The following is a 26,482-nucleotide window of genomic DNA, read 5'->3' on the forward strand; positions in this document are numbered from 1 at the left end:
TTTCTTGGAGGGAAAATATATAATATATACTTTTCCTGAGTTATTCTGTTTTATTGGGGATACACTTATGCTGAGGATCAGAAATGCTTATTTAGAAAACAAAAATTCCAATTACCTAAATGTACAAGTATCTTTCAGGGTTTGGGTCCAATGGGGAATCATTCAAAAATAAAGGTTTCTTTGGATGAGGTTAAAAGAGGAGTCTAGAAAATGAAAGTTAAATGGGCTAAAACAAAAGAAAAAAACAAATTTCTCTCCCCACACACCAAAACAAACAAACAAAAAACAGAAAGACTTGAAAGTTAGTAACCCTAAGAGATTCTTTGAAGATATGCAGGTGATATTCCTCCTCAGGTTTTGTTTTGTTAATTATTTCCAGTCTCCCTTGACCCCCAGTCTCACCCCAGATTTAGCCTATATCCTCTTTTGTCCTTAAAACTCTTAACCCTTGATTTTCCTGTATAAGCTCTCCCCACTCTTCCACTTTCATCTAAGCCTCTCAAAATTTAGTTCATACTCATTCATTGTCTGCACTTATTTATTTCTTTGACTCCCTCTACTGTGGTTTCTACCATCTTGACTTACTGAAACTGCTTCTCCTAAGATGAACAAACTCCTAATTGCCCTATCCTTCAGGGATTTTAAAATTCTCATAATTTTGACTTCTCTGTATTCTGCATATAAAGATCAGTAATCTCTATCTTTGCACTACAATCATAGTGATCTATCAAAAATTTTCTTACTTTTATTTCAGCCCGAATAAGGTTGGTTATGATCTGATTGCTGTTACCTCTACCTTTTTATTTTTTATTTTTTGGTGGTACTGGTGTTTGAACCCAAGGCCTATGTGCATACAAGGAAAGCACTCCGCCAACTGAGCTATATCCCCAGCCCTATTACCTCTACCATTGAATCTCCTGCCTCACCAATGGGCCAACATATGTATTTTATGCGTTAGCTACTGTTGATGACCCATGTTTTAGATCTCTTGTGCCTTCCTGTACCGTTGTCTCCTGTGCCTGAATGTTCTTCCCACCCTGTAATTTAATATTCATCTTTTACAGAGCCTCAGGATTTACTTACTTAATTCATCATGTTTCCAAAAGTTTAATCATATTTTATATTTTAGGTATGTATCATCTGGTATATTTCCTTCTAGATTGTTGATGTCCTGAGGACAGGGTTTGGATTTTATTCCTTCTCCCTTTCTTCAGAGTTAGCACAGTGTTTGACAGAGATTCAGCATCTGGTACATGCTTGTTCAGCTGAAGTAAGCTCTGTGAGATCACATATTTTGTACATAAATGAATGGGCGAATAAGCCAAATTGGGATCAGTTGGTAAAATACAGAAAGAAATGGCAGATATATAATACTAAATGTATTTATTGACTATATTTTTTATTAAACAATTGGTAAATAATCTCATTCTCAGATTGTTTTGTGAAGGAAACAGACACCTAAGTACAGAAAAAAAAAAAATCACTGACATGAAGTATCATCTCAACAAAGGAACCTAAAGGTGAAATTGTGGAGCCTATAGACAAAATGTTTAACCTGTTTTGTTTACAAATATTATTGGCAAAACATTGGCAGGCAGCTTTTTGAGTGTAGTTTTTTTCACCCTACTCTGATGAATAGATAAGATTGATTCGTTGTATGTAAATGAAACTGAAAGTAATATTAAACTACTTGAGAATATTTTCCTTTTATAGAAACTATGAATACTCTTTTGAAGATTTAGCCTCATCCTAAATTAATGACGTTTGAATTATTGTTGTTTCTTTTCCAAATTGTAAGTCAGTTCCCAACTGTCTACTCCTTCTAGTATATTGAAATCTGCAGAATGGCTTCCTGATGCTCTGTTCCTCGTTAGTCTCCACAGTCTGAGGTGACCCAAGGCCTGAACCTCTTAAGGCATCACGCCTCTTGATGTGGCTATAGACAGAAAAATTTGGATAAAATTGGGTAGCTTTTGTTGACACATTTAACTTGGTGTGCAAAGGCAAACTGCAGCCTGAGGGTGTTCTTCCAACTCTTTGTGTACAATCCATAGTGGAGCTTTTGCTTTGTCCTTGTTAAAGCCATGGTGAAGAATAGCAGAACATAGAATCTTCCCTATTCATCTCAGCCCTTCCTCTTAGTTTCATTCTAGTTTGGTTTTGAGGCTTGGGTGTGTTTTGTTTCTGCTTGCTTTTACTTTCCTCATTCTGTTTTACAAAATTATCTCTGTTTGGCCATCCATTTTATTTTCTACTTTCTTCCTCCCCAGTTCCTTTAAAAATTTTTATAATGTTGTATATTTTACATACAAAAATTCCAAGTTGGAATTGTTTGCATAAAAACTTTACAATAATGAGGAAATAAAAAAATTGTGTAACAAAATATTATGGTATTTCCAGATACATTACAATATTTTCCATTGTGAAAAGATGAGTTTTGAATATGGTGAGTTCAAGATTTCAAAGGGTAGACATTGAAAAGTGAATCTTTCTACCCTTCTTTTTCATTTCTTTTCTCTGGAGTCAGCTGTTGGTACTACTTTTACTCATTTCTGTTTTTTCACTCTGGAGATAGTCTAGATATATATACAATCCGGTAAATCTATTTTTATAAGATTTAAAATTTATATTTTGGCATTCTGTGGCATAGTATTTATATCTTTTGGGAGTTGTAAGTGAGGCTGGTAGTATTTATACTTTATGAAATACACTTCTGCACATTGTTTCCTTGTGAAATGTTGATGTTGCATGAGACCACGAGGTTGGATCTAGTATATCTTCCAGTGTTAGTGTCCAGACGTGGCCTATTTCTGTTTTCAGTTGTGTTGAGTATCATACTAATTTTGATCTACCCTTTTAGTGGGAACATAAAATATAAATTGTTTGATAGCAATTGAGGGTACTTAGGAAGCTGAATGTTCTGTTCTGATATTTATCCACCTGGCAAAAATGCCCTGAGCACCTTATCCTCCAATTTGTACTTTATCCTGATTTTTTTCCAAGCACTTTACAAGAGGATATTATAATCAGGATCTTGAGACACAATGGATTTGAGATTTTCACAGGCACACTCCACATTTTGTTAATGGAACCAAGCAGGATCACCCAAGATTCCTGTCTCCTTGGCTTTAAGCACCAATTCAGAACATTTTACAAATGCATTAGAACTCTGCCAACTATAGAGGTAGACTGATGAAATTGGACACCTGCTATTTCCAAAAAGTCATAGATTATCCCCTATACCTAAAAAAACTTTTTAAAGGCTCTGGTTAAAGGATTTTTTTCTACCCTATATTTCCTTATTTTTCAGTCTTCTTGGTTTTCAGCCCTCCTTCCCCACCTATTGTTCCTCTTCAAACTGCCCCAAAAGGTAGATTAGATTTATATTACCAATCTATTTTGCAGCCATAAATTCTAATTCAAAATCCATCTATCTAAGACTGCATCATCTTTATTACAGGAAAACTAGTGCAGTAGAGTATTCTGGAAAAGAACCAGTGAAGGCACCTGGTGTCACTCTTCAGTCTTAAGAATAATAATTAAAAAAAAAAATCCAGGCTATTTGGAAGAATTATTCAAGTATGGGGCTGGATGTTTTGTTTTCTGCCATGAGGGAAAAAAATTTTAAGTACCCATGCTTGCTTGATTGAACCCAGTGGTGTTTAATCACTGAGCCACATCCCCAGCCCTTTTAAAAATATTTTATTTTGAGACAGGGTCTCGGTAAGTTGCTTAGGGCCTGATTAAGTTGCTGAGACTGGCTTTGAACTCTTGATCCTCATGCCTCAGCCGCCCATGCCACATTGTAGACTCTCAATTTGTCTCTAATTCAAATGTGTTTAAGACTATTGCCCTTGAATTATGTAGTGCAGTGGTTCTGAATTCTACAGATAATAGATGCTACTTAAACACAGTGACCATTATTTTGATAGAGTTCACCTTCCCCACATGTTTTTTTAAAATTCTTTTTAAATTGTCAATTGTATGAAAGATAGCAATGTAACTTCTTTGATGTTTTTGTTAAACAATTTGTACAGATTCTGTTGGCATTCAACTTGAGACAAGGCCTTTGATAAGAGCTGTGGTGCTTGTTCCAAGTGGCATAAGATTTGCTTTATGTTGTCTGTTGTTGGTGGTGATATGTTTACTTTTTAAAAGATCAGCCTGAAGGTTCCCAAAGCATAAGATGAACACAACCCAAGCTCAAAAGTTGACACCATGAGTACTAGGATAGAGAGTGCTCCTATGCAAATGTAGATGTAGATAGAAATAACTATCTGGCACTCCAATTGTCTCTACCCCTAAGCTTACAAATGAAGATTTTTAAACAGAAGACAGTCCTGTATTTTCAAGGTGACTTGTGATATACTCAATTATGAAATGTATTCTATAGTCTAATCTTTGGTAAGTTATAGAGATGAAACTTTGTTCAGTGAATGGACACATGCTCCATGAGCATCCATTGTGTTCTAACTATTTGAGAACTGATTTTACACAGTTGTTGTGGGAGTGGTCTTGATAGTGGTCTAAGAGATATGCCAAACTTAATGACTATATTAACTCGTGCTTTTTAAAAAATTCTTGTGGCAAATCTGAAAGGAAGGTTGAGACCATCCATGGGTGAAAAAGATAAAGTAGAAAGGTTAGCTAACTAGTGTAAATGTACCCAGCTAGTGAGAGAACATAAGTTTCCTATGTCCATATGCTTTCTACTTTACCATAATTTTCGATTAAAATTAATAGCATTTGTATTTAGAGCTTTACAATAGCCCTTTAATCCAAATAATGTATTTATATATTTTAGGGCTCCACACCAACCCTGTAATATGAATAGTGTAGACGTTAATATTTTATAGATATAGATGTTTGAGTCCCAGAGAGAAATACTTGACTTGCTTGATGATACAAAACTATTAAGTAATGAAATCTGAGTGGGGTTTAAATCTGCTCCCCATCCTGAATTCTCTGCTTTTTCCACTTGGCACCCTGGAGGCAAGTGATTTTAATAACTCAGCATTCATCAGCTCTTACTATGCATAGTATGCTCCATCTGATGCTATGAATCGATACTGAAAGAAATAGAATTGCACAGTTTCACTCCCCTTTATAATTTAAACTTGGAGTTAGGATGATAACATGAGAAATACCTAGTGTTCAGTATAATTAAACTATGCAAGTACAAGTAAACCAGTGCATCTATAGTGAAGTAAATCTGTCTCCAGTAATGGTAAACAATTTGAAGAATATCTGACTGGTATCAAACCATTCTCTGAGAAACTTTTAAATGTTCATTCCTGTTGGTTTCTTCCAGGGAAAAGTATCGGTAGTCCTCCTTAGTCTCTCTGTAAGCCACTCTTGAAATCTATAAAAATGTTCAGGTCTCCTATTTTGAGAGAAAACTTGTCACAGTTGTGTCTGATTCCCTCCTCTATTTTGTGCCTGCCAAGCTTACTATCCCGTCTTCCTTCTCCTTTTCTCATTGAAGTCCTCAAAATATTGGCTGTATATGCTGCTCTTCTGTTGTTCCTTTTCTTTTTCTTCATGACTTTGCTGCTTCTGTGTGTCCTTTAAATATCATTGATTCCCATATTCTCTTGTCCTACTGTTCTTATTCAGAGTACTTCCTATATTCTGGTGATGTACAAATCTTCATCTTTGGCTAACATTTCTCATTCAAATTTAGACTGTTTTCCAGAATATTCCACAAGTGTCTCTAATTGAATATGAGTAAATTGGAATCCATAATTTTGCCCCTTAACACTGACTTTGATCATATTTTTTTGACTAATGGTACTAGTTAAAGGTAATGTAGTCACCTGGTCACCTGTACTGGAAACCAGCTTAGACTCCCCTTCTCTCTCAGCCCCTACAGTTCCTGAAAAGCTTGCTTTCTAAGTCATTTTGAATCTGCCACTATTTTCTAATTCTTCCTCCACTCTGGCTTTTGAGGTCCTTATTATCCTGCTCTTGTATTCTTGTAGCATCTTCCTAACTCTTCTTCCTGCCTTCACTCATTTCCCTCATATCCATCAACTGTATAATTGCTAGGGTGAGTTTTTAACAAAACAATTGATAATTGTCTTCCCTTCCTAAAAACCTAATTTCTTCTTCTTACCATAGGATAAAGCTCTGCTTCTTAATGTGGCACATAAGCTCTCCTTTGGGGTTCCTGTTTAGATGATGTCCTTTATGGTCGTGCTGCTTTGGCAACACTGGATCTCTTGAGGTTACTTGCATATGCCTTTGTGCATTCTCTGCCTTCTTTCATGATATCCTTTCTTTGAGTAATTTCTGTCCTCCTTTCTTTTTCTGATTTATTTATTTATTTTTTAGAAGATATTGCTTAGTAGTTTATCTTTTTATTGGTTGTTCAAAACATTACAAAGCTCTTGACATATCATATTTCATACATTTGATTCAAGTGGGTTATGAACTCCCATTTTTACCCTGTATACAGATTGCAGAATCACATCGGTTACACATCCACGTTTTTACATATTGCCATACTAGTGACTGTTGTATTCTGCTATCTTTCCTATCCTCTACTATCCGCCCTCCCCTCCCCTCCCCTCCCATCTTCTCTCTCTACCCCATCTACTGTAATTCATTGCTCTCCCTTGATTTTTTTCCCTTTCCCCTCACATCCTCTTATATGTAATTTTGTATAACAGTGAGGGTCTCCTTCCATTTCCATGCAATTTCCCTTCTCTCTCCCTTTCCCTCCCACCTCTCGACCCTGTTTAATGTTAATCTTTTTCTCATACTCTTCCTCCCTGCTCTGTTTTTAGTTGCTCTCCTTATATCAAAGAAGACATTTGGCATTTGTTTTTTAGGGATTGGCTAGCTTCACTTAGCATAATCTGCTCTAATGCCATCCATTTCCCTGCAAATTCCATGATTTTGTCATTTTTCAGTGCTGAGTAATACTCCATTGTATATAAATGCCACTTTTTTTTAATCCATTCATCTATTGAAGGGCATCTAAGTTGGTTCCACAATCTAGCTATTGTGAATTGTGCTGCTATGTCTGATTGTTTTAATTTTTAAAAAGTAGTGTGATAACTGATAGTTAGCGTTAGAGAGGTTAAGTGTAGTTGCCAATATTTTGGTTGATGTATGATGTAAGCATAGGCTAGCTCCCGATAATATGTTATCAGGCTGTTAGCATGTATTATCTCTTTTAACACATGGAGGAGTATAGAGAAAGTGCTGGAGTTACTGATTCTTTGGACCCTCAGCTAAGGTTAAGTAGAAAATCTTCTACCTAAACTCAGAACAAAAAGAAATTACATTCTATATTAGTCATTTCTTAGGCTGGGTGGTAAGTAACCAAAAAAAAAAAAAAAGAAAGAAAGAAAGAAAGAAAGAAAAGAACAGTGGATTCAATAAAATAGGTTATTTATTTTCTGAAATTTCTAGAGATATATACCTATATGGCAGTTCAGTCCTAGGAAGACCTCCGGAATTGAGGCCCCTTTAGCAATTGCTCCTCCTCCTCCATTAGGACATATTACTTGGTTCATGGTCCAAGGTGGCATCTGTTTTCTATTAAGTAGAATGAAGGACGACACAAAGAAGGAAGTCAAATAGAATACTTTGGCTGTCTTTTAAGGATGATTGCTGGACGTTGCCACAGAATATTTTATTTCTATACCAATCAGCTAGACCTTATTTCTATTCCAATCAGCTAGAAACTAGACATATATTTATTTCTAAATACAAATAGCCAATATATATATATATATGGTGTACATATGTAAAATTTCTATTACTGTGGAAGAAAAGGAAAATGAATTTCAAGGGTCAGATAATAAAAGCTTCATCCAAATTATTTAGTCTCATGTTTAGCCTATACCTCTTCTTTTAGTCCTTTTTCCAGTTACTTACTGCGTGAACTCTATGCACTAGTGCAAAGCCTTGTTATCCTTGATTGGAAATGATCACCCCTCTTCTTAATCTTGGAATAGTTTCTATTATTTTGCAAATATCATATGCTGAGCTATGTTGCTGTCATTTGTTTGCATATGTAACTTCCTTAAATCATAAGATCTTACCATAGTGTAATTTCCTGGGGGCAGTGACCATATCTTCTATGTCTGCTATGCCTACTTTAGTGCTTGATAAATAATTGGTTCTCAGTAAGTATTTCTTATATGAGTAAATAAATAATTTTGATGATTTCTTGGTTTCTTGTAGAATTTAGGAAAGAGAGATGGACCAACCTAGTGGAAGAAGTTTTATGCAAGTATTATGTGAAAAATATAGTCCTGAAAACTTTCCTTACCGTCGTGGCCCTGGGATGGGAGTCCATGTCCCAGCCACACCTCAGGGCTCTCCTATGAAAGGTAAGAAAGATGAGACCTACACATTCATTTATTGGAGCTTACTTAGGAAGTCAGTTCACAGAATTACCTTGTTTACAAATTATTTTCTTTACTTAAAATGATGAATCAAATAATCTTTCCCCCTTATTTTGGTCTCAGATTTTAAAGAACCTCAGTACTTATTTTCCTCCAGATTGTCCACAAGGAATTGTAGTTGTACTTAAAGGGCAAGAATAATGTTCAAGTGGTAATATTTCTCTCTTTTTTTTTTTGCCCAAAAATCATTTATTTATTTATTTATTTATTCATTTATGGCAGAAGAGTGTATTATGACATATTTATACAAACATGGAATATATCTTCTTCTAATTAGAATTCCATACTTGTGGTTGTATGTGATGTGGAGATTCACTGTAGTGTGTTCATATATGTACATAGGGAAGTTATATTAGAGTCATTCCACTGTCTTTCCTATCCCTGTCCCCACTTCCTTCCCTTCATTCCCCTTTGTCTAATCTACTGAACTTCTATTCTTTTTTTTTTAAGAGAGAGTGTGAAAGAAAGAGTGAGAGAGAGAGAGAGAGAGAGAGAGAGAGAGAATTTTTTTTTAATATTTATTTTTTTTTAGTTTTTCGGCGGGCACAACATCTTTGTTTGTATGTGGTGCCGAGGATCGAACCCGGGCCGCACGCATGCCAGGCGAGCGCACTACCGCTTGAGCCACATTCCCAGCCCCTGAACTTCTATTCTTGCCCCCTCTCATCCTCACAGTGATAATATTTCAAATGCATGTTGTTTCAAGGATCCTGGAGGGTACAAATAGTGCATGATTGTCCTGTGCCCTCAAAGAGCTTAACAGCTTAACTGGACAAGGCAGTCACATTTACAAAGATAACACAAGCTAGTTTATGTTGAGCCAGAGGATTGACACAGTGATTGGGAAGGAAATTTGGAATTAAAACTAATAACCAGGAAGGGTTCAAAGCTGTGAGACTTGAATTAGTCTTCAGGAATGTAGAATTTAGTTATACAGCTGATAAAGACCTTCTAGGGGAAGGATTAGGTATGAGCTAAATTCTATAACTAGAAATGTGCGAAGTACATTTTTGCTTGCCTTTCAGCTTAATGTTGTATTTAACAGATCTTGGAAATAGTTCTTCGTAATTAAGAGGGATTAATAGTAAATTGTTGTTTTAGTTCTTGTGTTTAGAGGTTACCAAGTGTTTGTTATTTCTCAATACAGTTTTATCACAGCATGTGACCTGAAATGGTAGAGAGGCATGGACTTCATACTTGACCATTTTTTTTTTCTGGGATCCATTCCCATTCTGAGAAATTTGATACTGAAAAATACTAAGTTGGAAAACCATGTAATTTGAAGCCAACATTAAGAAAGCATAAACTTTATGAGATCTTCTTTTTTACCAAGTGGAAAAAGAGTGATTGAATTCATGTTTTCCCCTTTTAGTAGATATAGTAAGAGTGAGTTTATTGACATATGTATTTTTAAGCCAGGTAGTACTCAGAGTTGTTACCTCAATTTGACCAAATTCATTAAATATTTCAGATTCTGAACACTTTCTCTCATTGCAATTATAATTTAAAAGAAGGTTAATTTTCAAAAGGGACAAATTCTACATGGATATGAAATGGGTATAATTGGTAGACAAGTATGAAAGAACCAGATGTAGAGTTTTGAAAGGATCTGCTTAAGTGAGGAAGATTTTTTCAGTGATATGAACTTGAAGAAAGAAGTTGTTTAGTAGGTTGATTATTTAACAGTTTGAGGTAATTTTTACAGGCAGCAAAAGGTAAAGATTCACATCAGTCAGAGAGAAAAGAGTTACCCTGAATACTTTTGGACTAAATTAACAGGAGAAAAGAATTAAGGCCAGCAAGAAGGTGGTGACAGTCCAGGCATGCATTTCTTCTGGTGTTCAGATGATAAGATAATAGTGTGGATGTTGGCTCTGTTGTGGTAATTAGGATGAAGAGCCCTACCAGAGTTAAAGCCTGGTAGAATTTTGGAGGTACTGGTTCTGTGCTTTTGAACTTCTTCTGGGCCATAGTTAGCTACCTCCCCTAAGAATTCAGGATCCTTGGAGCCTGTTAACATCCTGTATTTTCTGGGTCCTTTTGTAATTTCACACAGTTTGATTTTTGTTTCTTGATGGTTCCTGAGAGCTGAACATATGTAGACAAAAGTTAGGCTGATGTAGAAAGTGTTTTGTGTCCCCTGTGATTCAGATCGCCTCAACCTCCCAAGTGTGCTAGTGTTGAACAGCTGTGGAATAACCTGTGCAGGAGATGAAAGAGAAATTGCTGCCTTCTGTGCTCATGTGTCGGAACTAGATCTTTCTGACAACAAACTTGAAGACTGGCATGAGGTAAAATTTTTATAATGCTGAGTTTTGGCAGTAATAGCTATTGTATTATTATTTATGTTATAATGTATTCTGCTGAATTCTGGTTCTCACTGGGATTCTTGTCTATATGTTTCAAGATAAATAATTGACGGTATTAACTACTTATGATGATTTCACAGTTAGTTTTGTTACTGCTGACTTTTTTTTCATCAATGTGAAAAGCACTGAGGAACTTTTTATTCCAGGCATCAAGAGGTTAGTGAGTCTACAGAGATCTATACTGCTTACAATGCATTAAATTTTTGTTTCCCTAGTTTATGCATCCTACACTTATTCCCTACTTCTACTTCAATTTTCATTACTATAAATTGACATAAAATTGCTAGAACTTGAGCTGGGTGTTGGTGACATGTGCCTGTAAGTCCACAGACTCAGTTGGCTGAGCAGGAAGAACACAAGTTCAAGGCCAGACTTGATAACTTAGTGAGACCCTTAGCAACATAGTGGGACCCTACCTCAAAATAAAATGTAAAAAGGACTGGGATATAGCTCTGTGGTTAAATGCCCTCAGTTCAATCTCTGGTATAAAAAAAAAAAAAAGGTAAATAAATAAATTAAAAGAGCTGGGGATGAAGCTCCATGGTAGAGCGCCCCTGGGTTTAATTCCCACTACCTCGGGGGGAAAAAAATTGAAATCAATATTATAAAATATTAATTCTTGTTATTGAAATTTATTTTAAATATTTTAGAACTTCTGTTATATTATCATGATCCTCTGACAATTTAAGACAACATGTCTTTAGACCTCAGAGTAATTCTAAATTAAATACACAAATAATAGATAACATTGTCTTATTATTGTAGATAACATCACTCACCTGATTGTAACATTCCTGATGAGGGTACCTTGAAGAATAAGGGAAAAACAATTCTTCCTACTTAGTTCATTTTCCTGCTTTAATTTAGGCTCTTGTATTTTGCTTTGCCTACTGGAGAAGTTGGCTAATGGGTTTTTCTGGGTCTGGTTGTATGCTCTATTTTTCCATAGTGCCACCACAGACTCCTTTCAGTATATGAATAATGATATGACACTATTGCAAGAAGTCCATTACGTGCTTTTTGATGCTTTGAAACCACAGGGTCTGAACTCATTCAGCATGGTCCTTCATCATATGGCCCTTCGCAGTGTTTGAAAATTTATCCCCATTTTAGCCATATACTTTTTACAGCCCATGATAAGTTCATGACGTGAAAAACTTCCTTGCTTCTATTCCTTCTGAACCGACTGTGCTCTTTTACCTCTTGTCTCCCTGGCCACTTCTATTTTTCCTTCAAGACTTGACCCAAGTTGCTGTTTCTCTGTGGAAATTTTCCGTGGTTTCTCTCAGCTACAGTCCTATGATTCCAGAGCACTTTACTATACTACTGTGAAAGGATTTATTACAGCATAGAGTAATCACTTGCTTACCTGTTTTCCTGCTAGACTGTGAGCTTATTTCAAGTGGAGGTTTTTATCTTTTTTATTGTCAGCACCCAGCATACTAAGTGGCCAAAAAGTTTGTTGAATGTGTTAATGAATAAATGATTTTATCTTAAGGATTGATCAAAACCACTTGCTCTAACTTTTCCTGTAATCTCGAGAAATTCCCCAAAAATGTTAATGCTCAGTCTGCTCAACCAGACTTGCTGATAAGATTAATAATTGAAGCACTTTGTAAATATTGAATGCTATACAAATCCTAAGATGGCTTTCTTGTTTAAGCAAAAAATCTGTCTATAACCTAGTTTGTTCAATCTATTTCATAATCTTGTTAATCTAGTAACTACTCTTGGTTATATTTTCTGCTTTTATTAGATTTTTACTAAAATTCTTTGGGTATGTTTCACCTGACTTCTAAGTGATTTATTAATATAAACAGGTTATAGGACTATTCTAAGAATTTTTTTCCAGTTGTACATTTATTTGTTTGAAAAAAATTCCCTGTTTGTGCTTTTATTTATGCACTTATCTAAACAACTAGTATAGTTCACTATTGGATTAATTGTTATCTGTGCCTTCTGAGTCCTTTGAGATACCAAATTGCCATGCACGCTCTGTCCACACTGCACAAATACAATAAGAATGAGCTTGTTAATCCTCCTCTGTGATTCTCCTAAGTTCTGTACTGGTAAGATTTGTGGTCTGTGTTTGGTGACAAGTCAGACCAAATCTTCTTGTGAATCAGTTCAGCTGCTATGGTCCTTGCCGAATCTCTAAACTTGTTTCTTTGGGAGTAAAATTTCACAGGCTTTGTGCTTTGTGTTTTGGCCTGCACTGTGAATATGTACATGAGCTTTTGCTCACTAGTAAGAACAGTTTAATAATGGTATAGTTGCCACTTCAGAGGGAAGATGTATATAATATGGATTAGAGCTTATACTAAGTAATTCAGCCTTTCCTTTGCTTAGATAAAAATCTGTATTAAATATTCCTCAGGTCACATTGATCTATAGCCAGAGGCTCAGCTATTTATTTGCACTCTGCACTCAGTTTTTACATTCCTATATGTGCTCAGTAGTCCATCTTTAGGCAATTTTTAAGTGATGTTGGTTGCTGCTGTTTTCAACTTTCCATTTTCCAGTTTATTTTTGTTTTCATTATTCCTTTGTATTTCCTCCTTATTTTTTAACTGTAGTTGATCCCAATCTTTAGAGTATGTAGAGCTCAAAGAGAAGGAAGAAATACTGAGAGTAAAGGAGTATTGATTTTTAGCCTTGATTAAACTCTTTGCCAGGCTACAGAGACCTCATAGGTCACTGTTTTTAAGACATTACATTTCAACCCCATTACAATCTATATGTCTGATTACCAGAAAGATCATTTGTCCCTAGCCATTAACTAAGTTCACCTCAGCCAGTATTGATAGAGCAACGTGGAACAAAATAATGTAGTAGGTTCTTTCAGTTTCTGAATGGTCACTAATGTTACGAGTAACTTCTTTTGTAGTTTAAACTGTTGGCTGCTATAGATCCAAAAGCTAAAGTGAAAACAAGTGAGAAATGTAATACTTTTGGAGGAAGAAAAGATTTGCCACCACCCTTCTAAAAGTGGGCACTTAGGTATATAAAAAATGCGTTTTTAGTGATTGACTTTAATTTTGGGCTGACTAGAATTTTGTCTGACATTTCCCAAGGTATCTCCTTTTTTTTTCTCTTTTCCTTATCAAAACCATTTTATAAAAGAAATTAAACCAAGTAGTTAAGAGGAGGGAGGGATTAGCTAGTCAGGTGAAGTAGTGAATAGCTTGGGTATAAATTACAGATTGTTATCTTAAAGCCCTTTCTTCATTTTTCTTAAATCTTTAGTTTCTTCCTTTTTATATGCCACAGTGGAGGATCCCCTATTAAGTCACGGGACTGTGGAGGATTAAGGGGTGATCTAAGTTCATTTCCATGTTTCTGCAAATAAGCAGACTCACCTTATTCCAACTGGAGGAATCATTTTTATTTTTAGAATTTAAAAAAGGGAAGTTAATATACTGCTCTAGAAACTCAACAAAATGTTTGTCAGCCTTTGCTACTAGGAAATTTTCCATCATAGTACATTTATCTGTGTAATGAATATTATAGTTTCCTGAATCTTATCATTGATTTGAGGTAACCCCAAAGAACTTTTTCATTTCTGCCCTTTAAAGAGAAGATATTTATTTCTATCATACATTATTTTCCTGCTTGAATTATGAGATCCTAGTCCAATTTTATATTTTTAGGATATACAAGTCATTATCCTAAATCTGCATTCTCACTGTGCAGTAGTGTAGACAGACTGTGAAGATTATATCACATATCTATTAGTTTTGGGAAACCTCCCCAAGAAATTGCTTTAAAACCCTTAAGTTATCCATTTTTTACTATTTTCCTCTTTGTTAAAAAATAAAATATTATATGGGGATGTTTAGCGTAGGGCTTATGTTTTATTTCTATTTAACTAGGTTTGTACTATAATTAGTGGGTTTTCTTCATGTTTTAAATGCTTTAAAGCAATTTCCACTTTTTTAGCTTTAAAAGAAGTATGGCCGGTCATCATCTTTTTTATGAAAATCTTTCATATTGTTAATATTGAAGTCTTGGAATATAGTAAAGGGTTGGTCCCCTGAATGAACTTTTTAACTGTGTTATAGTCACAGACTAAACTCCAAATTCTGGCCATCTGTTGCACAGATGTTTGGTACCATTTGATTACAAAAGGGACCAAACAAGAAAATATGTGTGGTTGGTATAAATTCCTTACACTTTAAACAGAAGCCTAGTGTATTTTCTCTAAAAGGCAGCTCATTTCTTTGTTTGAAAAATGAGAACAAAAGTGGCACTCACTTCAAAGGGTTACTGTGGGGAATAGATGAAATAGTGAAATTCATGAGGAACTTTCCCTCTGACTTCTCTGAATTTTCTTGGAGTTAATCTACTACTCTCACTGATTTTAGAGCTCCTTGAAAATACACAGTTGATCTATTGTAAAGTACAGATTATTTTTTCTTTCTCCCATGGTTCTCTACTTTTTATATACTTTTAGTATTACCTACATGAGTTCTGAAAAGAAACATATTCAGGTTCCAACCCTGCAGCTGGTCCCCTCTATGAACCTTCTTATTCAGTGTTCATGGTGGAAACTGGGAATCTGTGTATTTTAAAAATTCTACCAATGATTCTGATGGCTCAACAAGGTTGAGATACTGGTTCATACTATTCTTATCATATTAGTGTTAGTTACATTTATTGAATGATTTTGTGTTACTAGTTTATTTGGTAAATGTTAAGTGCCTTGCTCTCTCTGCTTTTATACAATTTGCATGTGATTTAGTTTCAAAAAGATATGCCAATTGCTGTGCTGACACATGTATCTCATTTAATGTTATCAGTATTCTATAACATAGAAGGGTACTGTTTTCCTCATTTTATGAATGAGGAAACAGATTTGGAAAGATTAAGTAATTTATCTGAAATCACACAGCTAGGAATTGTTGGTAGCTGGTGGCTCAGCAGTAGAGCGAGCGCTCGCCTTGCACATGCAAGACCTTGGGTTCGATCCTCAGCACCACATAAAAATATATGAATAAAATAAAGGTATTGTGTTCAACTACAACTAAAAAATAAATATTAAAACAAACAAACAAAAAACTAATCCTAACTACTGTTTTCTATTCCCTTTTTCATAACTTTTAGATCCACGCTGCCTGGCTGTTTAATGCTTAATACACTTACTGGGCATTTAACATTTATTTCCTGCTTGTTTAAGCCAGTCCTTTGCATTGATTGTGCCACCTACTCTTCAATTGTCGGATCATTTTTTTTTTTCTGGTTTTATTTGTGGTGTATTAGTTGTGGTCTATTGAAAAAATATTGTTTCTGATTTTTGAATTCCAAATATGATATTTGGGACTTAGTCAAGTTATTTAATGTCTATGAGCCTCTGTTTCCTCATTTATCAGAATGAAAGTAGTCTTGTAAGTTCTTCTGAGAATATTATGAAATAAACCATATCAAAGATATTAATATTGTAAGGAGCAAAAAGTTATGTTCAGTCATTTGCTTTTTTCCCCTTCTTAGCTACCAGGTCACTGTGCTTTCTCTTTTACTATACAGTTATGGATTCTTTTGACTTTTAAGTACAGTTTGGTACATCTTCCAGCCAAAATGAAACTTTTCTAAGTGATTGTGACTGTGCAGTCAATTTTGAACACATGAATTGTTACCAGGTGGTTTTAAAGAAACCTTTAATTAGCCTTAATGTTGTGCTGAGAATGAGAGAAAGAAGATATTCAAAGACAATTGCATGATCCATTCTCAACTCTTTAAAAATTTATGGCCTAGAATGTCATCTAAACTATCTTTTTATCTTTTTTTCTCAAAGAGTACATCATTATAGAACAGAGTCAGAGATCTTGCTAATGGCATCATAGGAAATCTTTGTTTTGTGCCATTGTGTGTGTAGGCTACTATTTCATAGGATGAGATTAAATTGTTTGCCAAGATTTGTTGAAATCACTTATGCTGCTCTGTGGGTACCATCACTAAGTAGGATCCCTGAGGTAAATGGCCCTTTGCCTGGGGACCCTCTCATTTAGGCCTTCTTGAGTGTGATTGCTGTTTAAAAGCTCTGATTACCACCTGATATGCCTTTCTTTTTTTCTCTTTCTCTAGGTCAGTAAAATTGTGTCAAATGTTCCCCAGTTGGAGTTTCTAAACCTGAGTTCCAACCCTCTGAATTTGTCAGTTTTAGAAAGAACATGTGCTGGGTCCTTCTCTGGGGTTCGCAAACTTGTCCTCAACAACAGCAAAGCTTCATGGGAGACAGTCCACACAATCCTACAGGAGTTACCAGAGTAAGACCTGAGAGCATGGTGGACAGGGAGCTATGTTTCCATCTGTGTTAGTACATAGAATTAATGCTGATCTCCTGTCTCAGAAATACTAGATCTGTAGATTGAATGGAGAAAGAGGTTAGAAAAATTAAGTAATTAGAAAAGGGTGTGAGGGTAATCTGGTAGCATTTCCAGTTGAATACTTGTTCAGTGTTGAATAGCACCAAGACATGGGATATGTCATCATTTGGCTAGAAAATACCCCTGAGAAGCACTTATCACTTCTAAATCAGCTCAGCCTTTCTCCATTTTAATCTTCTGATTACCCGATTTAAAAAAATTTGCCTTAGTCCTTTTTGTTGGGAGGAAAAAGAAAACCATAGAACATACATTAGCATTTAGATGATTAAATGATGAGAAATTGACCTGCTATTCTTTTCAAAAATTTAAGAAAGAAATTATACTTTTGTTTGTCAGTTTAGAAATATTTTATTTTTTGTTTATGTCTATCTTTGTTTTTTGCTTATAAGTTTGCAAAAGTTGTAGTAAAGAAATACAGTTTCTTTGGCTAAATATGGAAATTATCAAAGCCCTTCAGAATCTCATACTACTTACTGTATTTTATTTTGTCATTGTCATTCTAATGAGATTGGTTTCCTCACTGCATCCATCTTCCAGCATGGTACTGAATGAGCTTTTAAATCCCATTCCACTTAATTATCAGGTGATCTTTGATAGGCTACTTAACTTTGTTGAGCTCAGTTTCCTGGTCTGTAAAGTGAGTATAATTATTTTTACCTTACAGAAACAGAAATGAAATAAAATCTATAATGTTCCTGATACAGGGCCTGATACAGGATAGAGATTCAATAGTTGTTATCATTTTCAATTTTAAATATTTTTATGTTGTTTTTGGAATTTCCTTTTATCTCCTCTAAACTTATACAAGTCCACCTCTCTTTCAAGGCCATACATTCTTCCCTGGTTATTCCAACTAAAATTTCAACTTCATTTCTGTATCAATCTCTAGGCAATTAGTGCTGCTTAATTTAGCATTTAATTTTAAGCACAAAATTAACTTGGTACTAGCTTATATCATTCTGTTTTACATACTTTAGGTTTTGTCTTCCTAGCTATACAGGGTATTGAGCTTCAAGAAGACATCTTTGTATTTTCTCTATTATAACTACCAGAGTATCACATGTACTAGGCACTCATTTATTTTTTGAATGAATAAAAATAGGCATAAGATAGAAATGAAATTGCTTTAAACAATGAAATATTTCCTTTTCTCTTTGCAGTTTGGAGGAGCTCTTCCTGTGCCTTAATGACTATGAAACAGTGTCTTGTTCTTCTATTTGCTGTCATTCTCTTAAGCTCCTACATATAACAGACAATAACCTCCAAGACTGGACTGAAATACGCAAGTTGGGAGTGATGTTTCCATCACTGGATACCCTTGTCCTGGCCAACAATCATTTGAATGCTATTGAGGAGCCTGATGATTCATTGGCCAGGTTGTTTCCTAATCTGCGATCCATCAGCCTCCACAAGTCAGGTGAGGTACAGGCTTGTTCTCATTCTATATGCAAATTGACCTGAGCTTATGCATAAAATGCAATGAAAGTATATTTTTTTCAGTCATAGCTCTAACTTTTTATAGGATGAATTTTCAACATGACATGCAGGTTGCCTGTTGATTGACTAAATTTAAGACATTCATTTTCATAAATGTTCTGGTAAATATTAAGTGGCCTAGCATTATATTAGTAATTTATATTTTATACATTAAAGAGGTCATGCTATGAAAGGGGTGAAATAAAATTGATGAATTGGTTAGTAAAAGACTGAGTAAAAAGAATTATAAACTAGATCATTTATTTGGGCTTAGGGTATGGAATTTTATCTACTATGCCTTTTCAAATGCTCCCTTTCTTATGATTTATAATTGTCAGTGTATTACTATTGGATCCTATATATTATAGAAATGGATATATTTAGCCTATGTCTTTTTTAAAAAATATTTTTTAGTTGTAGATGGACACAATACCTTTATTTTATTTATTTACTTTTATGTAGGGCTGAGGACCGACCGAACCCAGTGCCTCACGAATGCTAGGCAGGTGCTCCTCCACCACGCTACAACCGCAGCCCTAGCCTATTTCTTTTTTAATTAATAAACTTAATTTTTATGAACAATTTTAGATTCACAGCAAAATTGATAGAAAATGACAGAGTTCCCACATACTCACAATCTTGCTCACTATCAACATCAAACACCAAAGTATTAATTTGTAGTATTTCAGTCAGTGAACTTACACTGATACATCATTATCTAAATCCATAGTTGGCATTAGGGTTCACTCTTGGTGTATATTATTATACAAATGTATAATAACACATGTCTACCATTGTGTATTTTACTGAACAGTTTCACTGCCTTAAATTCCCTCTGCTCTATTTATAACCCCTAACTCTGGAAAATTGATCTTCTTACTATCTCCAGCATTTTGCCATTTCTAGAGGGTCATATATTTGTAATCATGCAGTAGTAGCCTTTTTAGATTAACTTCTTGGACTTAGTAATATGCATTTAAATCCTTCATGTGTTTTCATGACTTGATAGCTCATTTCTTTTTATTGTTGAATAATACTCTATTTTCTGATGTACCTCAGTTTATCTATCATCTTCTGAAGGATATCTTGGTTGCTTTTGAGTTTTGACAGTTGAAGGAAAGTTGCTCTAAATATGTATGTGCAGGTTTTTATGTGACATAAGTTTTCTACTTGTTTGGGTAAATACTAAGGGCATGATTGCTGGATCATATGGTAAGAGTACATTTAGTTCTAAAAAAAATCTGCCAAACTGTCTTCCAAAGTGGCTATGTCATTTTGTATTCCCTCTGGCAATGAATGAGAGTTCCTGTTGCTGTATATCTTGCCAATGTTTGGTATTGTCAGTGTTCTGAATTTTGACCATTGTAACAGGAGTACTGTGGTATCTCATTGTTTTAATTTGAAATCCTCTTAATGACATGATAGTGAACATATTTTCATATTCTTACTTGTCATCTTTTTAGGTATTTTATGCATTTTTAGTTGGGTTTTTCATTTTCTTATTGTTGAATTCTTTATATATTTTGCCTAGCAGTCCTTTATCGGAAGTGTCTTTTGGAAAAAAAAAAATGTCCTCCCAATCTGACTTCTCTTCTTATTCTTATGACATTATTTTTCACCCTATTTCTTAAACAACTAACCTATAACACAACAACAACAACAAAACCCATAAACTTATTTCAATTCACCATGTAGGTACTGGATAGGAAATAAATTTGAATGGCCAGTATTTTGTACAAGGAAGCTATTCACTTTACAGTTTGACACACCTTGATCTAACTCTATTCTTCCTTCTGGGTGGAAATGCCATTATCAGTGAAGAGGACAGTTGTGACTTGGGATAATTTGTTCCAGAATCCTCCTAAGTTATTCCTCTGTCTTTACCTTTACAGATGGTCATCAGAAATAGGAAGGGACTTTTTTGTTCTCTGAAATGATTAACCTGTGTTGTAAAATTGACCACTTCATTATCACAGGAATATTTTTTCTATTTGGAAGTCCTGCCTGACTTGGAAATCAAATATTATCTTGGACGATACATTTGCCCTCAACGAAAGAGGCAGTTTCATTTTAGGACTAAAAAATCTTAATGTGTTGCATGTTCTCCATATTCACAGATTCAGGTTTCTTGCCTTTTTTTTTTTTTGTTTGTTTGTTTATTTGTTTAATAATGTGTTCTATCTATTTCCCCTTTAGTTTCCATTTTTTTGACCTTATCCCATTTTCAGAATTTTTCAGGTAAAAATGTGAGAATGACAACATTACTTCTGATCCATGAATCTGTAAAGTAAAATGAGTTGGTAAAGTCACTTTAAAAAAAAAATATGTAATCATGGCATGCATCCTGTTTATTGAAATTACTTGTGACCCTGATTATATAAGCCATTTTGATAGAATCAGAAGACAAAAGGATGTTGAAGAACAGGGCTGTCAGTCCTTGACCACTGAGATCACAAAGACTGGCGAAGTATTTATGGTATCTTACTGTATTGGATAGGGAAAAATTGCAGGCTTTCTAATTTATGATGTTCTTAACATTTCAGAAGTTATTAATAGAGATGCTTTCTTTTTATGTTTAGCTTCTTATTTGTGTTCTTTTCTGGATTAACTTAAACAATATCTTTCTTGAATTAGGTTTGCAGTCTTGGGAAGACATAGACAAACTAAATTCATTCCCCAAACTTGAAGAAGTGAGATTGTTAGGAATTCCTCTTCTGCAGCCATATACCACCGAGGAGCGCAGGAAATTGGTAATAGCCAGGTCTGTTGTCCTGATTTCTTTTGCCTTCTTTTCACAGGGCCTTATTGTTTCATTAAAGAGATGGTGCACTAATTGGGGATAGTGCCCTGTGAATTTATCCGTCTCTTGAGCAGACTGTGCCTAAAGGAGCTGCTTCTGTAGCTTCCAGTCTTGGATAAAAAGGAATGTAATACAATGGAGAAACCACGGAATGCAGTTGTCCTGCTGCGGCCACTGAAAAATTTCCTCACAAATCTTTCTATTTTTATGCTTTTCAATACTAGAATATTTGAAGTCCTCTTTTGGGTCACAAAGTAAAAGTCTGTATGATGGGGAATCATTTCTATTGTAGTTGTCCTCATTTTCTCTGTTAACCTAGTGGTTACTTAAAGTGCAAATACCTGGAAATTGAGCTATTCAGCAGCAGCTGTATTTTCTTCTTGAATATATATTTACGTAAGTATGATTACCATCATTATTATCTTCTTCCTCTGACTCCCCTGCATTTCTTGTCTCAGACACTGCCTCAAAGACTACTGGAATTTCCCACAAGTGTGTATTTTTTTAATGAACCTTCAGAAGAAATAAAATTTTGGCTGAAATGGAAGGGGCCATGGAGATTTCTTTATTCTCTTTGTGCACTGCACATGGTAGTTTTGAAAGAGAAACAGTAGGCTTTAAGGTTCCCTACAGAAGAGTGGTTCTTTAAACAGGATATTGATCTTTCTGACCGACTAATGCCCCACAGAACCTCCTGCTTTATAGTTTTAACATACATATTAGTATCTTCTGAAGAAAGAAATGTCAGTGTATTTTTCTTTAAAGAGAAGCAAGTCTTGAAGAAGACTCTATGCTTTATTTTCTTTATGCAATCTTTTGAAAATATAATGAATTAATTCCTGAATTATATAGCCATATTGTACTAACTCTTCTCCAGACCAGCACTATTTAATATGGTGTAAAATTTTACACCTATAGGTGTAAAATTCAGACAGACATATTTCAAGTGTTCACAGACACACATGGCAAGTGGTGCCATATTAACACAAAGAGTGTTATAGGTGTAAAATAGATACTGGATTTCAAATAATCTATATGAATAAAAGAATATAAAATAGCTCATTAATTATTTTGTAACCTTGAGTACATGTTGAAGTGATTGTATTCTGGATATGTTGGATCAATAAAATATACCATTAAAATTAATTACACCTATTTTATCTCTACTTAAAAAAATGTGGCTACTAGAGAATTGAAAATGACATATGTGGTTTAAATTGGACAGTGTTCCCTAAAATCTTACTTGAAAGATGAGGTAGGATTATGAAAGGTTAATATCTCATCCAAAAATCAGACTAGATTTTTTTGGCCCTTTTTTATGACTTTAGTTTATGTTGGTATTTACATACAAGCAAAACTACACCAAATGTGTCCTTTTAAAAGAATGGGACTAGGCCTCATACCAATTATTTTATTTCTAAAGCTAAATGTTTTTAGTGTCTTAAAATGTCTTTTTGGTTTTCACTTACAGATTGCCATCAGTTTCCAAACTTAATGGCAGTGTTGTTACTGATGGTGAACGAGAAGACTCTGAGAGATTTTTTATTCGTTACTATGTGGATGTTCCACAGGAAGAAGTGCCATTCAGGTAAAAAGGGGCTCTAATCAGGATAGCAAAACACTTAAGAGGTTGAGCAACTTAAGAACTATTGTTTTAGGGCAAAATCAAATAATTTGTGATTGACTTCTTCTTAAAGTACTTCAGTGATGGTTTTTGTTGTTGTTGTTGTTGTTGTTTTAAAGAGGAAGAAACATAAAAGCAAACCAGTTTTATCTCATTTGTACAGTATATTTGTTTTAGCCTTGCATATGTGATAAGGATGATTGGGTAAGCATTTGACAAATTCATTGGTTCCTACTCCGAAGAAATACATAGAAAATTGTTTTCTGTCCCTGATGGTATAATTACCCTGCATGCCTTTATTCCTCTGCATCAGTTGGTTTAATACAGGGGCACATTTTCACCTACCCCAAAATTAATCTCTTCATTTATATTTCATTTGTTTGTAGGATATACTAAGTTACGCAGTTTAGAAGATTTGGCAGATGTATAGTAGCTTCATGGAATATGAGAAAAGGACTAGAAAATAGACTCTTAAGGAAATATTAAAGGAATTAGGATGGTTGAAGAGAAATGAAAAGAAATGCTGAGGGCTACATTAGTAAATACTGTCAAGTATATAAAGAGATGATATCTATTGTTTGGTGAAGAACTACTTTTAATACTCTGTTCAGGTAAAAGACAGTATAGCAGATGTGATATAAGCAAATATCTAGGAAAAAATATCTTCAAAAATAAGTTTCTAGGTCTTGGTAACAAAAATCGGTTATTAAAAAAAAGTTACTTACTTTTCTTAATGACTTTAATATGAATACCTATTTGACAAGAGGAGTTTCAGACTAACTGTATAGAATTTAGGGCTGAATATGAGTCAAATTAATTGGACCTTCTGGCTACAAACATCTGTGATTCTCATTCATTTTTATTCAACATATCTGTTTATTCCCCAAACAGATATGTTGAATAAAAATATTTTATTTATAGAGATTTTAAGGGGATTGATATTTCTGTAAGGCTCAGCCAGTTCTGTGTAAAAAGATTTTGTGATATTATTAATAGTGTTTTAAAGTCTAAACATTGAAAAGAATTAGACAAATTAAGTAAAAATCTTAAAGGAAACTTTTAAAGATTAACAGCACAGCCATGTACTAGGAAATATGTATGGATAAAAAGGAATGTAATACAATAGGGAAACCGCAGAGTGCAGTTGTCCTGCATTACTGTATCTTTCAATGCAATGTCAGCATATTAAACCATGTGAAAAAAAATTAGGTTAAAAAATGGTCTAACATCTATAGTTGAATTTGGTTCATCCTAAGATATTAATGGAAGAAATAGTATTCTGGTTTTGAGCATTAGTCCTTATAGTTTTTTAACTTCCAGTCTGTTTATTTAATAAAGATATAAAAAGAGAATTGTTTTCGTTCCTGATAGTGTAATTATACTGAAGTGCATTTATGCCTTTATACTAGTTGGTGTTCTTGAATGCAAGTTATAGAAACCACGTTTGATTAACTTTAATCTAGAGAAAATTTTATTGAAAGGATATTGGATATTAATTAGTAAACTGAAAGAATTATTAGGCAGAATTAAGAATGAGGCTTAGGCAGTGTATTAATTAGCTTTCTGTTGCTGTGAGAAAATAGTTAGGATGAAAATATTTATTTTACATTGTGTCTGGAGCTCCTCTGAGGCAGAAGATCACAGCAGAGAGTACATGGATGGAACAAAACCATTCACTTCATGGTGCTGGGAAGCAAAGAATTAGAGGAAGGGGACAGATACAAAATATACCCTTCAAGGACACTCCCCCAGAGACCTACTTCTCCAACTAGGCCTCACCTTCTAAAGTGTCTATCACTTCCCAGTAGTACCACCAGCTGGAGACCAAGCCTTTAACACATGAGTCTTTGGGGAACATTCTGGATCTAAATTATAATAGGTATCTCAACTTCCTTTAGCATAGAACATCATTGAGTCTGATTTTGATCATCTAATACCTCAGCTACTAAAAGTTTAACTTTTGCATTCAGAATCTCAACAAACAGGTAGAACTAAAATTGCTTTTCCTTGCTAATCTAAATCACTCAGAATCCACTTCTGTACTTATTTCCAGTGTGTTTGACCATATAAATAGCCAATGTCTTGTAATTCTTTTGGTGTTTTTATAATTAACCCCATAGAACATGCTGTTATCTGATGTTAGGGAAGCAGAATATATGTGAGGAACAGTGAAGCAAATAGGGAATTAGTTTACTTTTGCAATGGAATTCCTTCACACAGGGAATTTTACTGCTCTTTCAAGCAAGAGAGTACAGCTTCATCAGACAAAAGAGGGTGGCTATCCTGCTAGCAAGAAGACCTAAATGAGGATTCAGGGTACTCCCAAGTAATAATCTTCCCATGTACCTCCATTTCAGTTATTTCTCTTTTCTCTTTTCTAACTAATGCTCAATGTTCCAACTTTCATATAAGAGTCTCAATGTGGATTTAACTGATTTGAATCAGTAACTTGGAGCATCAGACCTTGTGCATTTTTTTATGACTGCTTCAACTCTGTTATAAGAGAAAAAGGATCCTTTTCTTAATACTACCCAGGTTTTAGTCTGTGCCTTAGGCCTAATTTATAGGGATTTGACCTTAATTTTTTTTTTATTTAAACTATCTCATACCTATGGAATGGCAGGTGCTGTGCCTCATAGTCTTAAATTCTTTATGCCCTTCATTCTTGGCAGCACTTTATCAGTCTCATGCACATGGCCACAGATGATAATTTTTACCACTCCATGTCAAGGACTTGCAGAAGGTCTTCCCATGAATACTAGTAGCCCTTTCTAGGCCAGAAGCCAGTTCCAAGTTGCCCTTAATCACCTGAGGGTCTCTTGCCTATAATCCATTCCCTCATACCAATTTCTTAATATAAACAACAGAAATCAACTTTGGCCAACTTAAATAGATAGAAATTTGATAAAAGAAAATAAATACTGTGTAGCTTACAGAATTGACAAGATTGGGGTATTGAGCCTTGGCAGTATTGATGGAAGCAAAGCACAGCCAAGATTTCTATATTTCACTTTATGAATAATATTCTTCTGATATTGATCATTAAATAGTCACTAGCAAGCTGCTGGACTTCATGGCCTTCAGATGTTTGTAGTCATGCCTTTGAATTCTTGGTTCTTTATCTGTTGGTAACAATTTTGGTTATACCTTGTGCCTTTTGCTTCTCTGAAAGATTTAAAACTCCAGGTTTGTGTCATTTTCCCATGTTCTTGCTTTCAGGGAATAGAGAAAGAAAATATCTACTCTTCAGTTTTTGAATTCTTTTCAGGTTCCTACATCTCATGTATTTTGGATTTTTCCACCTCAATCAGAAGGGAATTCAGATACCAGATAGGCAAAGTTGACATCTATCTACTACTGTACCTATTCTCTAGTGATTTTTTCATATAAGTCTCTTTGTAGAATTATCC

General features: G+C 34.6%; 1 protein-coding gene across 8 annotated transcripts in view; it reads left to right on the top strand.

Annotated features, from left to right (window-relative positions):
- The window catches only part of Tbcel (tubulin folding cofactor E like), a 57,466-nt gene that overhangs the window by 11,722 nt on the left and 19,262 nt on the right, over positions 1-26,482 (top strand). For 4 of the 8 annotated variants that reach the window (XR_001229858.4, XR_005733794.2, XM_005328385.4 and 1 more), the window contains exons 2-7: positions 8,197-8,345; positions 10,572-10,711; positions 16,871-17,052; positions 18,333-18,589; positions 21,283-21,409; positions 22,920-23,036. Coding sequence is in view for 6 of the 8 variants with exons in the window: in XM_005328385.4 (XP_005328442.1) it covers positions 8,213-8,345; positions 10,572-10,711; positions 16,871-17,052; positions 18,333-18,589; positions 21,283-21,409; positions 22,920-23,036 (956 nt within the window). In the remaining 2 variants the exon portion in view is untranslated. The other 4 variants (XM_078047181.1, XM_078047177.1, XM_078047179.1 and 1 more) reach the window with 4 other exon arrangements.

The sequence above is a fragment of the Ictidomys tridecemlineatus genome, chromosome 4 (genome assembly GCF_052094955.1).
Source record: "Ictidomys tridecemlineatus isolate mIctTri1 chromosome 4, mIctTri1.hap1, whole genome shotgun sequence".
Taxonomy (NCBI): domain Eukaryota; kingdom Metazoa; phylum Chordata; class Mammalia; order Rodentia; family Sciuridae; genus Ictidomys; species Ictidomys tridecemlineatus.